This window comes from Alexandromys fortis, unplaced genomic scaffold, assembly GCF_014885135.2.
Source record: "Alexandromys fortis isolate MF-2015 unplaced genomic scaffold, M_Fortis_MF-2015_v1.1 scaffold_101, whole genome shotgun sequence".
NCBI lineage: Eukaryota > Metazoa > Chordata > Mammalia > Rodentia > Cricetidae > Alexandromys > Alexandromys fortis.
In genome coordinates, this window is record NW_026067983.1 from 3,330,881 (window position 1) to 3,345,807 (window position 14,927).

Sequence of the window (14,927 nt, forward strand, 5' to 3'; positions counted from 1 at the left end):
AATATTTATTTATTTATTTATTTATTTATTTATTTATTTATTATGTATACAATATTCTGTCTGTATGTCTGCAGGCCAGAAGAGGGCACCAGATCTCATTACAGATGGTTGTTAGCCACCATGTGGTTGCTGGGAATTGAACTCAGCAAAGCTCTTAACCCCTGAGCCATATCTCCAGCCCCCATCAAGAACCTATTTCTAGGGATCAACTTGTTCCAACAGGGGTCCACCTATTGATATTTCTAGACTCCAAAGTTTCCAAAGTTGGGCTACCAGCTAGGAACCTAATCTTTAACATATAGGTCCATGGGAGATATTACAAATTCAAATGATGTAGAAGCACCAACCAATCTGCAATTTTAATATATCTCTCTGTTCAATCACACTCAAGCTCTCAAAGCATCAGTGTATTTGTTGAACAAATTATCCTAAGGAAAAAAACAACTGATGTACTTACTATTAAGTTACAGTTCCTCATGGACTAATGTGCAGCAGTGACTTTGTAAATCTAAATTATAAATCGGTATATGGTAAAGTTTCCAAAGTTTGAATTTTTCACATTCCTTCACCTGTAGAAAAACATAAGATGTATTTTGACCCCAAAGTAAAACCACATACTATAGTTCAGACACAAGAGATACTGTTTTATGAATGTGTTGGTACGAGCAAGTGTTTGACACCCCATTTCTTTTGTTAAGGTTTGCATACGTGTGTGATTGTGGTGGTGGAAACACGTTTGCCAGCAAGGAGTCAGTTTGGTCTTAGGAATTCAGATAGTGTCTTTGAACACAAACCCTGGTATCTTCTTCTGGTCTTCAGAATTATTCTTTATGTCACCACATCTACCAGGAAGCTTTTAACATTACTGTGACCAAAGAACCTTTCAATGTGTTCATTAATAGTTAATGCATTAATAGTTAATGAAACCCCCTTTCAGAAGAGGTCAGCATTTGTCTTCTTTGGACTTATTGTCTTGTGCTTTACAAATAATTCCTTACATTAAATATTTTTGCATTATAGTTACAGCGAAATATTTTTTTTTCCAGGACGAGCAAGTCGCTGCCAATGCAGATTGATGGGGAGCCATGGATGCAGACCCCGTGCACAGTGAGTACTAAGTGATCATGGATCATTACCAGTATTACCCTTGCCTTCCAGAGTTTATGCATTTCTATGGCTAAGGTGCTGCAAAATCTCATCTTTTGTCCTGTCTTCTCTATGTGGTACATCCTTTTCTTCCTCTTGTTTATGTAGAGAAGCTATTGCATTCAGGCTGAGACACTGTCCACTCTTGTCCATGACCTAGCTTTTGAATATATGTTGATCAAAGACCTACCATAAACTCTGGGACAAAGAGAAAAATACTTAGAAATTTTCTCTTAATTCTTTTGTTTAATTTCCAAGCACCTAATAAGAAAATTGGTTATGGAACCTTGACACATATGAAGTGTTAACTTGAATCTTTGTTGTGTCTGGAACTTTTTTTATAGTTACTAAAGTTCACTACTTTCTTAGTAATAAGGTAAAAAAAATCTTTTTTTCCCTTGATAACTGCTATTCTGATGGAGATGAAACGAAATCTTAATTTTTTTTTTGATTTACATTTACTTGATGGACAGTGGTAACACACTTTTTAAAGTTTATTACCTGTAAATATTTCATCTTTTAAGAAATTTTCTCATCTCATTAACATGTTTAATTTGTTGGTGTTTAGTACTTTTAATTCTTTGTGTATTCTAGATGGTACTTGTAAGTTATATAGCTAACAAAAATTTTCTCACAATTTGAGGCTGTCTCTTCATTTCTTTAGCAAATTCTCTTGATTTTCAGAAGCCTTTAAAATTCATGAATTCCCATTTGCTGATTGTTGACATTATTTACTGAATAATTATTTTCTGTCCTACTCACAGCGCTTTTCCTTAAACCAATATATCGAAGTGTTTGCCCTACCTTCTCTTCTGTCAGTTTCAGAGTTTCAGGTCTTCCAATAACTTCTCTGGTTTATTTAGAATTGATTTCTGTATAGGGTGAGAGGCAGGAATGTCCTTTTACATGTCCGCCTATAGATGTGCCAGTTCCTTTCATCCTCCTGATGCAGAGGGTGGATAGCTTCTGTTCAGTTGTTTTCTGTTCCCTTGTGGTAAACTACAGATATTATTTCATTTTTTTTCACTTACTAGAATTCATGTGTTTCTGCTTTCTCTGGTGTCCTTTAGACTCTCTGAATGGGACTGTCATATTAACATTTATACTCTCACAGATGTTAAGTATTGCCATTGTTAGAGTTATGGTTGCCTTGCTTAGGGTTACTATTGCTGTGACGAAGCATGACCAAAAGCAGCTTGGGAAGGAAAGGCTTTATTTGGCTTACATATCCTGAATTATAGCCCACTGAAGAAAACCGAGACAGAAACTCAAATGTAGCAAGAACTCTTCCTCCCCTAGAAACAGGAGCTGATGCAGAAGCCGTGGAGGGGTGTTGCTTACTGGTTTCCTCCCCATGGTTTCCCAAAAGCTGCTGTCTTACAAACCTAGGGCCACCAGTTCCCAATTGACTGGGCCCTCTGCCATCAATCACTAATTAAGAAAGCACCCACAGTCTTACATTGTGGGGACATTTTCCCAATTGAGGCTTCGATCCTCTTTGATGACTCTAGCTTGTGTCAAGTTGGCATAAAACGAGACAGTACAACTAATGGTGGCAGTAATTGTGCTGTTAGAGATGGCAGTGATGTTTCCAATGCTGGTGGTAGCAGAAGAAGAAATGATAATGGTGATGATATTATGGATGTGCTGATTCTCGTAACGCCAGGAAAAAAGTAATAGTGATTATGATGGTTGTAGTATGAATTTTGGTAAACTTTTAGTCATGGTGGTGATCATATTTATGATGTAGGACAGCCATGCTCATGAAAATACTAGTAGTAGTCTTTAATAGAAGACCAATGCTGTTCAGCCAAGCTCACAAGTGAATAAGAAAAATAAAACAAAAAGAGTGGAACCAAGACCTTTTTTGCGAGGGCTCTGCATTCTTGCAGATGCCACAGGGTCTTGAGTAAAGAAGCAACAATGGCGGTGCTAATACTCTATACTTGCTAAGATACCCACATGTACACATATCAAACTACTCGCTCTGTATGGACACATACAATTCACATACATGTGTTGCATTTAGCTCCATTGTATGGAATAAACACACTGAAGAAGGGGAAGCTAAAGTTTTGTCATTTTCTACACAGCTAACACATAGTAGAGTAGTATCTAAAGTCTATGCAACAGGATCTGGGGCCTGCATTCTTCCTCACTGATCCCACTGTCATCCCAAGGTGTCAAAGTCCTGGATGCTTTGAGTGCTCTCTTAGGAAAGGCTTTGAGCAAATCACTAGCTGCTGTTTTCCACTTCTGAAGGACTATATCTATGGATTTTTAATTGCAATTTGAGATAGGTTGAACTGATTCAACATAAGCCCTTTGACACTGATTTTAGAGTTTTTTATTTTTCAATTAGTAGCAGGATACTCACATTACCTTTTAATTATTATAATCTAGAGTTGCTAAATTAATAATTTTATGTAATTTAAATTTAGATATATTTTACTGAAAATATACTTATTCATTTAAAACACATATTATAACCTCAGTGAGCCAAGAGCTATACAAAACTAAGGCTTATTATTATTAATTTAAATTCTGGAATATTCTACTTTTCCTAGAACCACATGGGACTTTGAACTTTAAATTTAACTAAAGAGAATATTTAATATTCTTAGCAGTGGTATAGTTTAACTAGAGAGAGGGGTTTTTTCCTTCAATAAAATAGCACAATGTTTTTCTTACAGAGCATAAGAATTTGTAGAATGTTAAAATTCTTTGCTAAATTTAAATATCCATAAGCTGATATTCGATTTATGAAAGAGTTTCTCCAGTTATAATTTTAGAGGAAACCAGAAGGTCTGCTTTCTTTCGAACTGAATAGATGGTGGAGAAGGGCAAGAAATGCATATGTCTTGATTCTTAAATCAATTAATGCTATTTTAAAAATCAAGATAATATAGTTTCTTGAGATGGATGGTAGTTGCTTAATATTGTAAATCTTAACAACACTGAAGTTAAAAACATTAAAATGGTTTGTATCATTTATCAGAATGTCAAGAAAAAAGTCAAAGTCATGTTTATTTATAAATTTCACCAAATCTTGTCACAAATATCAAGAAAAGCAAAAGCTGAAAAGGTTTTAAATCATACTTTACAATTCCTTTCATGACTTTCTAAATCTTCTCACTAAAGACAATCAGCAGATAATTGTTAAATATTCCTGTTATCACAGTATATCAGTACTCACAGCATTGATAAAGAGTGGATTTTAGCCTAAGAACACTTTCTTCATGATTTTAATAAGCCTATTTAAACTAGAAGACTATGGATTCTAGAAGACACATTGTCAGGAATGGTTTGGAAGAGCTATCTGTAAGCTGAATTCTAGAACCTCATTTGATTTTCTAACTTGTTCCTCCTGAGCACACAGCACAGATTGGCCTTATTAGCATGCTTTCTTGTGATGCGAAGGGCTGCCTGAAACGTGGAGGGAGATGAAGCATGATTAATAAAAACCCAGAAACAGAAACCAGAGTTCAACGTGAAGGTCAGAAAAGCAAAGCAGCCAGCCACTGCCTCTTACTTCTACCTCAGACCGAAAATGGCAAACCTGTCCCCAGGAATCTCAGAATGAGACTGAGACTGAGAGCTGTCTCTCCCATTTTATAATCCTCTCGATTTCTGGGATTAAGGGAATGCGCACCACTACAGCCTGGTTTCTAGGGAAAGCTAGCATGGCTACTGGGATTAAAGGTGTGTGTCATTGTGGCTACTGGGATTAAAGGTGTGTGTCATTGTGGCTACTGGGATTAAAGGTGTGTGTCATTGTGGCTACTGGGATTAAAGGTGTGTGTCATTGCTGCCTGGTCTGTAAGGCTGGCCAGTGTAGTTGCTTTACTTTTCTGATTTTCAGGCCAGCTTTATTTACTAAAGTGCAAACGAAATGACACTACAGGCATTTAGAACAATAGAAGAGGGTAGGGCACAGACCACATCAGACTTCACTTCATATTTGTGTACCCAACAATCCCCACTTTTGCAGTTTATAGACTACTGATGGAGTTTTGTCAAGAAGTGGTACACAGAGAAACCCTCTCGATAAACCACACAAAAAGAAGTGACTACAAAACTTGAAGCACCTTAAGCTTTCCTGCATAACTTCTTTTACAAGTACAAGGATTCTAGTTCTTCTCCATATTATTTTGACCATTCCTCCCCAAGTGTTTCCAGAGCTGGAAATCTGAGTCATCCTAGACTACATTCCCCACCCCCAAACTAATAAATACTACCACTTAATTTCATTATTCATTTCTGTAGTCCTTTCCTTTTCCTCCGACATTACTGCCACCATACTAGACTTGTCCCATTGCATTTCTGGCTTTTGGAGAAAAGATTAAGCATGTTCCCACCTCCAGTGTTGTTCCCTTTTCATTTACCTTGCCAGTTCCATTTAGCATCGTCACTGTGAACTCTAATTCCACCATAATACTCTCTGCTTAAAATCTTTTCTGTGTGAACACAGGTCAAGTTTGCTGTTACAGTTTCTTCTTCCACGTCTTCCTTTGAATAAACCATTACTTCCTAAGAGTTTGGAAAATCTTCCTTAACTGCTGAGGGGCGCAGCTAATTCTTTGGGATGGTCCTTGCTGCTTCTCCTCCACAGAGCCTCCTGTAGGCATTACCATTTCTGTCCTGTCTTCCACCCCACTAACCTCCACCTCACTCCTGTGTCCGCTGCTTGTGTTAGCACCAATCAGTTCACACTGAGAGTACAACCATTTCCCTTCCTTTTAGGTATAAGTTCCCAGAAGTCAAGGACCATCAGTTTGATCTTCACTAAGTTCTCAGAATACAGAACTGTTCCTCCTGCATATTTTGGTTGCCAATACCAAGTACACTTTGAATTTATAAATTTCTTAAATACTTCTTGGGGTATTATAGCATTTTAAAACATGCTTTCTCCTAAAATCTTCTCTCACTGAACATAATGTAGTTTGGCTAGCAATTCATTCACATATTTTTCATATCGAAATACATGTAAAAGTTATTTTGAGTTATCTTTATTCATTATATTCTCAAAGCAAAGAGCTTGAATGTATCGTGGAAGGAATACTTTTCCAGTCTCCAAAGATTAAATCCTTCTGTTTCCTGTTTTGGTGTAACTAAAATTCTCTGGCTACTTCTGTGTTATTAGTTGTATATTTATTGGACACATCCTGTACTCTGTAAATGACTTGAAATCTTGATAGCCAGTATTTGTGTATTAGTCATTACCTGTGACACCTTCTCAAAGAATGATGCCCATGGAATTCTACCATGACCTCAATGATTAAGAAAAAGAGAATTCTCGAAGCTTTCCTCCATATTGCTAAAGCCAAAACAGATCATAACTAAGTGGTAAAATGACCACAGTAAAAATAAGGAGGTTTTTCGGAGTGGTAGCTGACTTCTTAGCAGCAATTATACGTGTATGTTCTCTCTAGCCCTTTTATATTGCTCCTTAGGATTTTAAGTTGTTTAATCTCTCATCACTTGGTAAATCCAATTTTTCTCAGACCTTCAGCACCCAAAATAGAAAGTTTTATACATTTGAATTTCCCACATACAGCAATTTCAAGGCAAATAGACTTTTCTAAACATTTGAAATACCATGAGATATTCAGAGGGAATCATGATAATTATGTTATACCTAACATTTATTAAGCAAATACTTATTAATATTAATTAAATGTTTATATTCAATGTATTCACATTCATTATTTATTTAATCTTTAAAAAGCCATTAAAATCAATAATGTTATCATAATTCATTTTGACAAATTAAAATAGGAAAGCCTGAAGCCTGAGAAATCAAGTACCTCACCCAAGGCCAGGTGATAAAAGAGAGAAGCAGGCTGTTGACTGTACTGCCTCATGAATTCACAGTAATTTACCAATCTGCCATTTGTAACAGACTGCCATCTTTTGTCAAATAGTATTTTTATCATTACTGGATGCACTGAGCTATTTACCTTGGCACAACCACAGCCGTCCATCCCACTGCTTCCCCGAGTCACACTGCTCTGTGCTGCTTTGATGCCCCAACTCCAATGCCTCCGATGCCTCTAATGATCTGGCTTCTACACAATGGCTTATCTCAACTCCAGTAGGAAACTTCAACAGGGCGACACGGATACTGAATTGTATTCTCAGGGAAACTGCTTTAAGATTCCACCTTACACCTTTCGAATGGCTAAGATCAGTACCATAAATGACAAGTCATGCTGGCTAAGATGTGGAGGAAGAGGGCACACCTGCACTGCTGGAGAGTGGAAGCTTGTGCAGTCAATTGGGAAACCAATATGGTGATTCCTCAGAAAGTTGGGAATCAATCTATCTCAAGATCCATCTATTCCACTTTTGGGCATATACTGAAAGGACACTCCATCCTATCATAAGGACACTTGTTCAACATACCCATTGTGACTATTCATAATAGCCAGAAACTGTAAATAACTTAAATGTCCCTTAACAGAATGAATAAAGAATACCATGCACAATTACTCAGCTGTTAAAAAAATGACATGATGAAATATCCAGGTAAATGGATGGAACTAGAAAGAAATATCATCCTGAGTGAGGTATCCCAGACCCAAAGAAACAAATATGGCACTTATTCACTTTCAAGTGAATATTAACCATTAAATAAATGATAGCCCACCTACAATCCATAAACTCAGAGATGTTAGGTAAAGAGAAGAGGTCTAGGGAGAAGGCAGCTATCTCCCCAGGAGAAAGAAATAAAATAGATTTTACATATGGACTGGGAGCTGATGGGAATGGGAGGGGGAGATACCGGTGGGGATAGATGGAGTGGAGGAAGAGTGTGAGAAAGACTGCTGGATTGGTGGGGGCACTTGGGCCATGGTGTGGAAACCTAGTGCAATAGAAACTTTTTTTATTAAAATGCAAATAAAATATTACTATATTTCCCTTTTTCTCTAAAATAAAAAAGAAGGCTATAACTAAAAATGGAAAACAATATGCAATAACTACAATAACTATGTACAATATATAGGCGATAAGTACATCAAAAATATCTAGTCCAGTTGCATTTGACAAATTCAGAGGAAATATTTAATTGTCTATCCTATTTTGGTGAGTCCAAAATCTTATACCTAATGTATATTCTATCATAACTTGCATTATTATCTCTTGACATCTCTCAACCTTATACATTTTACAATTCTTTAGTGAACTTCTCTTCTGAGTCTCATATATAAGGGAAACTATGGAGGCAATCCTAATGAGAACTCCTAGTAATAAGGCATACGGCTTCCCAACTACTCATCTCTTGTAGCCAGGTGAGACTTCCAGTGGTGGAAGTAGGTCACATTCCATTGAGTTGCTAGCCAAGGTAGTCCAACGGAAATCCCCAAACACTGAAGGCTTTTGCTAAAACGAAAGGTTGCTCACCACAGACTGAAAGTGGAGCCCCATTGTCTTGTCAAGCACAATACCAACACAACTCATTGACTGTGGTTTATTATTATGCTTTAAGATCACTATAATATACATATTGATATTATTTATAAATAAATATATTATTCTATTATTATTATAATTATTATTATATTGATTTTATTTTGAGACAGGGTCTTTCTACATATTCCTGGTTGTCCAGGAACTCACTGTGTGAACCAGGCTGGCCTTGAACTCCCAGAGATCTTCCTGTCTCTGCCTCCTGAAGGCAGGGATTAAAAGGATGTGCCACCACACCTGGCTTGAATTATTTGACCCTATTAGAATATGTGCTTTATTTTGAGACAGATTATCACTGGATAGTCCTGGATGACTTGGATGTGAGATGAAGACAAGGCTGGCCTTGAGCTTACAGAGATCTACTTGTGTTTGCCTCCCAAGTACTAAAATTAAAGGCATATGCCACCATGTCCAGCTAGGATAATAACCTTAATCCTAATATATTTTATAAGTTTTCTAAAAAGGTTCCTGGATTACAAGGGGATTTAAATACTAATACAATAGAATGCATATGCAAACAAAAAGCCTTTTTGTGCCAAGCTTAAAGACAATGTTCTCAGAAATCTGTTTTACCTCTCACCTGTCTGAAATGCTTGCTTGATTCTTTTTATTCCCCAGCTTCTCTGATGAGGTCTCCAAAGACTCCCACTCTACAGGAATGTCTTAGCTGTGCGTGTGTGTCAGCACCATTGACTTACTTCAAGCATTTTGCGATTCCTTTTTCATAGTCTAGGGTGTTAACTTCATGGTGACTGGGGGACAACTTTCAGAATTTCCTTCTTTGTCAGGCTCTCAGAAGTTTGATGTTGAGGTATCTGATTATAGAGTTCTCTGACCATACCCTGTTTCTGTTTCACTAGTTTTGAGAATCTATAAATTTATGTCATACATTACAATATACATTATATCATGCAATCCTCATTTATGTTATACATTTTGTAATATATTGGTGTTTTTTTCTTAATTCTTGATTTTTCACCAGTCTTTGTCTTCCATAACATTAATGGTATATATGTAAGAATATTATTTCACAGTTCCCAGTCTATTCATTTTCCCCTTTTTCTTGACATTATTCTAACTGAATGATAAATATTCATCTATGTCAACTTCACTCATGCTTTCCTTATTTCTATTCTATTCTTCAACCCTTCCAATTGATGTCTTGTTTTGATCACAGTATTTCTAAGTCATAAAATTTCAGATGAAGAGTCACACACCCATAATCTTGGCATTTTGGGAGTTAGAGGCAGGAAGATTAGGAATTCAAGATCATCCTTGACAATAAAGCAGTTTCCAAGCCAACTGTGGTTATATGAGAAATGACCTCAAAACAACAAAAACAAAAAAAACCCAGTCTCAATTGATGGCTATCTTAATATTATTTCATGAATTTTTGACTACTTCTTAGAGCATAGGTGTAATAACTACTAAATCTTTGTTTAAGAAAATTAATATATATATATAATCTGTTGAGCCCATTCAGTATTGTTTGTGTGTTATTATTTCAGTGCAGACTATGGGATTTTGAATAACTAAACGAGTTGTTCATCCCTGGGAAACACTAATTATTCTTCTTTTAGCAGTCATCAGTAGTCTGTAGTTCTTTGTGTAGGGGTAGGGCACTGTTAAATGCCTCCCTTCTATGTTGGCATCTCTTGATGGTGTCATTGTACGGGTCTTGTTTAAGCCATGTTTGTGAGACTTTATGAGTATGACTTCCCTTTCATTTCTAGGAGATGCAATCTCACAGCAAACTTAGCAGTCCTCTTGGTCTTATAATCTTAGTGTCTCCTCTTCTAACTTTTCCTGAGCCATGGGTGTAGGAATTGAATTGTAGATGTTCCCATTGGTCTTAAGCCCCCCACAATCAGCTCATTTCTGTACTGGTTGTCTATAATGGGCTCTGTCTGCTGCCAAGGGAGGTTTCTTGGATGAGGGTGAAAGCTGCATTTCTGTGTAGGTATGATGACAATTATTTTGAAAGCAACTGGGATCATAGCAGTAGTAGATTCTCCTCTGATATCAATGATCTCACTATCCACCTGTAACTGGCTGGGTTTTCAGGAGTACATGCTATTCCCATTCTGTTGAGTGGACACTAAGTCCAATGAGATAGCTGATGGAGAAACTATCAACCAATCACATCTAATTAGGGTGTGGCTACCTGGGGCCCAAGTAGAAATACTGGGAGACCCAGTTGTGCAGTTCTCTCTGCGTGGGGCCACTGGACCTGTTGGATTTTGGGCTTCCCATGCCTGGGACAGGGGATGTGTTAGTCTTTGATTCTTGTGGGAATATTGTCAATCCAGTAATCCACATATATTCATTGACTAGTTTCCTTGAATCCTCCCCTCTTTGATTTCTGCCATACTTGACTTTTATAGTTCTTGAGTTGCTTTTATACCTACTAACTTAAGGTTTTAGTTTTATGGATCAATCTTGTAGTTATATATACTGTAAGGATATATCTATCTATATAGAGATTCATAGTATATTACATACATATGTAATATATAGCATATTACAGTACATATAATATTCTCATCAAGATCATCTCCTCTCAAATCCTCCCTACCTTCCCACCCATCTACCTATCCAACTCCACACTTTTTCTCTCTCTCTTTAGAAAATGAACAGGCCAAAACCAAAAATGAACACTTAAAATGGAACTCACTCTGAAGAGTTGGAGGATAGAGGCAGACAGGTTTTTCTTTGTCTTTCTCAGGCCAAATTTCACTATCAAAGGAAGCTTCTCCTCTTCTGAGTTTTAGGCACCTCTCTCAGTCATGAAATTGAGAAGGGGACAGGGTGGAGTGATCAGAGTGTGCGGGAAGCCGCAGTCACTTCACTATCTCTTACTGTGAAGGGTCTGTATTTCCCACTCCTTGAATAAGAAAAGTACAATTTCTCTTTGGCCTTTGTATAAGAGCTAGTATTCACTTCTGCCATAAATAAAATAGGTGTCTTTAAGCACAAGCCAGGAAGTGCAAGAAAGATGGGATGGGATTCCCAAACCTTGTGCTTTGTTTGGTCCACTTCATGATCTGAATTCTCCCCTAACTGGCCCGGCTGGCTTTTCAGCCTCTCTGATAGCAGCTGCAAGCTGTTTGCCCAGGGTCTGCAGTACTTTCAGGGATAGTGCAGTGCCTCTGACTTAGTTTTTAGTTAAAGAGGGACCCTGCCCCTCTGCATCAGGTTTGATTGCCTTGGGCTGTTTTGAGATCTGCTTGAATTCCCTCCATCAAGCCAGCATATTATCCTTCACAAGTGCCCATCTGCTGACTTGGAAATTTCACAATATATTTTCCACTTCCATATCGCTTTCAAAACTACCAAACAAGTCATAAATGCCCTAAAACTTGACTGCTAAAAATCTTAGCCACTTTGGAAATTTTCATTCTTTTTTTTTTTTTTTTTTTGCCATAGCTTAACCCTGTATTTAGGCAATTTAAGACAGTGTCTACCTTGTTTGAGTGAAAATGATTGACATTAACAGTTTAAGCTCTCTCACTTAGCTATAAAGATAACATTAATAGTTCAGGGATTTCTGTGTATCGGTAATGATTTGAGTAAGTGCAGAGAATTTTTCTTTGAAGATTCTTTGGTATGTGGAAGCATTTCCATGACTGTAGGATACAAGAAGGGGAGTTTTAGACTGTGGAGTTCAGGCTAAGTGTGACCCTAGGTCATGAGGCAGAGTTAGAAGACTCTCCAACCCGTTTTCTATTGCTACTCCTGTCATCTGCTCCTTACGCTTGTTTGCCAAAGGATAGAAGGTTCAGAGAAGGAAATAGCAGGCTCTGGAAGTTTTCTGACTACGGCTGAGAAAGAAAGAACTGTGGCTGTACAATAATAGCCAGTTGGTCCAGGAAGATGCCTTGCCACACACTCTTCACCCTGCCCAGGGAGCTGATACTCAGGAAGCCGGTTTAAGAAAGTGTTGTTGTTTGTGTGTTTTGGAGATGTGGGGTTAGTGAAGATCTTTTCCCATTCTGTAGGCTGTCATTTTGTCTTGTTGACCATGTCCTTTGCTTTACAGAAGCTTTTCAGTTTCAGGAGGTCCCATTTATTAATTGTTTCTCTCAGTGTCTGTGCTACTGGGGTTATATTTAGGAAGTGGTCTCCTGTGCCATTGCATTCAAGTGTACTTCCCACTTTCTCTTCTATGAGGTTTGGTGTGGCTGGCTTTATGTTTTAATCGCCTTCTCAAAGGCCCGTGCGGAGCTGGAAGGCACAAAATTGCTCTCTGCTTGGAAATATCATGTAAATAGGCATTTTGTATATTATATTAAAAAACATGATAGTACCTATTTTATGTGCTTATATTGCTTTTGGTTTCTTTTCTTTTTTTTACATAGCCAAAGTGTTATGTAACCATAGCCAGGCTTGAATTCAACTGCCTGTGTAGCTAAGACTGACCTTGCATTTACATTTCTTCATCACTACCAGTCAACAGCTGGGAGTCCAGGAGTGTGCATGCAGTGTGCATCACGTGTATGCAGTGTGCATCACATGTATGCAGTGTGCATCACGTGTATGCAGTGTGCATCACATGCATGCAGTGTGCATCACGTGTATGCAGTGTGCATCACGTGTATGCAGTGTGCATCATGTGTATGCAGTGTGCATCACGTGTATGCAGTGTGCATCATGTGTATGCAGTGTGCATCACGTGTATGCAGTGTGCATGACGTGTATGCAGTGTGGGGCATCAAACCCAAGGCTTCGTGCATCCTAAACAATCATTTTACCAACTGAGCCCCATTTCGAACTCTTTGGGGTTTTTTAATAAGCAACAAACATTTTTAAAATGAACTTCAACATGGAACAGTTTTCACCAACTAACCACTTCAGTCAAAATAACAATAGCCCGGGAAGATTTAGGAGAGAACAGGACAAATCTGAGCAATAAAAACACAGCTAGATTTGTCCAAAAAAAAAAAAAAAAACAGCATTTGGGTTTCCTTATATTAACTATTTAAGTCACCGACCCCCAAGCCTGAGGACTAAGGAGAAATTAGAAATTCTAAGACCTTGCCACCCTGTTGGACGGACTCACAGCCGTTTCGCTAGCAACTTCCTTTCATCAGTTTTTATTTAAAAATCTTTCTAGGTTTTATGATTTTAAATGTTATTTTGAGCAAGCTGGCATCTGCAACTGAAATAGTCAACTTTTCTTGCACTTTAGCAGAAATTGCATGCAGTCAGAAGTTAAAAATATTTTTCACTCCTTGAAAGCAATGTTTTATGGAATTTCTGTCAGGAGGGAGGGAGAAACTACTTAGGAAGTTAAGTACCTCTCTCCATCCCAGTGGAGGAAAATCAAGGGCAGACAGACCAGAGCAGAATTTCCATGTCCTCTGAATTCCAGAACTACTTATGCTTCTTACGAAGACTGTCTTACTGATGATATCAACTATTATAAATCACAACAGAATAATGATAGATTGCTGAGATCTATCAGTGATAACTGATTGTATTTAGAAACAAAAGAAAGAAACAACAATTTTTTATGGTATAAGTTTAGTATTTAGTGCAATTGAAATTTCTTCCTGAGGTTTTTGTTTGTGAGTTTTTTTTTTTTTTTTTCCTGGGTTTTTGAGACAGGATCTCTCTATACAGCTTTGGCTATTCTGGAACTATGTAGAACCAGATTGGCCTTGAGCTCACTGAAATCTGCTACCTGAGTGCTGGACTTAGAGGTGTGTGCCATCATGCCTGCCTTCTTCCTGTTTTATACTTAGAGTAGCTTCGCCATAATCTTTGAGGGTCTGGAATAAAGAGATAAACCCATATGACTTGTGATGAGAAAAAAGTCTGACATAGGTTTAGGATTTAGCCAGCGGTTTTACAGGAGGAGAGACAGTGACTTTTATTGTTTCCCACTAGAATATGCAGATGCACTCAGAGAAAAATGACGGCATATCACCATAATATAGAATGTGTTTAATAATCATCTGAATTGAAAATTAGATCAGAATTTATTTCAAATAGATTAATGTTATAAAATTATCAGTAAACTTTTCTAACTTCAGGTCCTTACACTAAATTGATTAACTTTAGATATTATTAAATAATGTTTGAAGCACCAGGTTGATCTTTCTAGTAACTAGTGTTTGGGGAGTCTGATATGAATATTATTTTCTCATTGAAAGTTACATAGCTACTGTAACTTAACACTCATTCCCTGAGTTGACAGATACTAGCATTAGAGAATCTTGTGCTGTTCTAATGGCCTCCATTAGAAGGGTGTGGAAGGGATGCAGCAAGGAGCAAATGTATATGAAAATGAGTAATCCATAAATTATAAG

At 37.5% G+C, this 14,927-nt stretch overlaps 1 protein-coding gene across 4 annotated transcripts in view; it reads left to right on the plus strand.

The window, feature by feature from the left end:
- The window catches only part of Dgkb (diacylglycerol kinase beta), a 590,490-nt gene that overhangs the window by 545,137 nt on the left and 30,426 nt on the right, over positions 1-14,927 (plus strand). For all 4 annotated transcript variants that reach the window (XM_050158720.1, XM_050158722.1, XM_050158719.1 and 1 more), the window contains one exon: positions 1,047-1,107. In XM_050158720.1, coding sequence (XP_050014677.1) covers positions 1,047-1,107 — 61 coding nt within the window. The remainder of the gene's footprint in view (positions 1-1,046; positions 1,108-14,927) is intronic.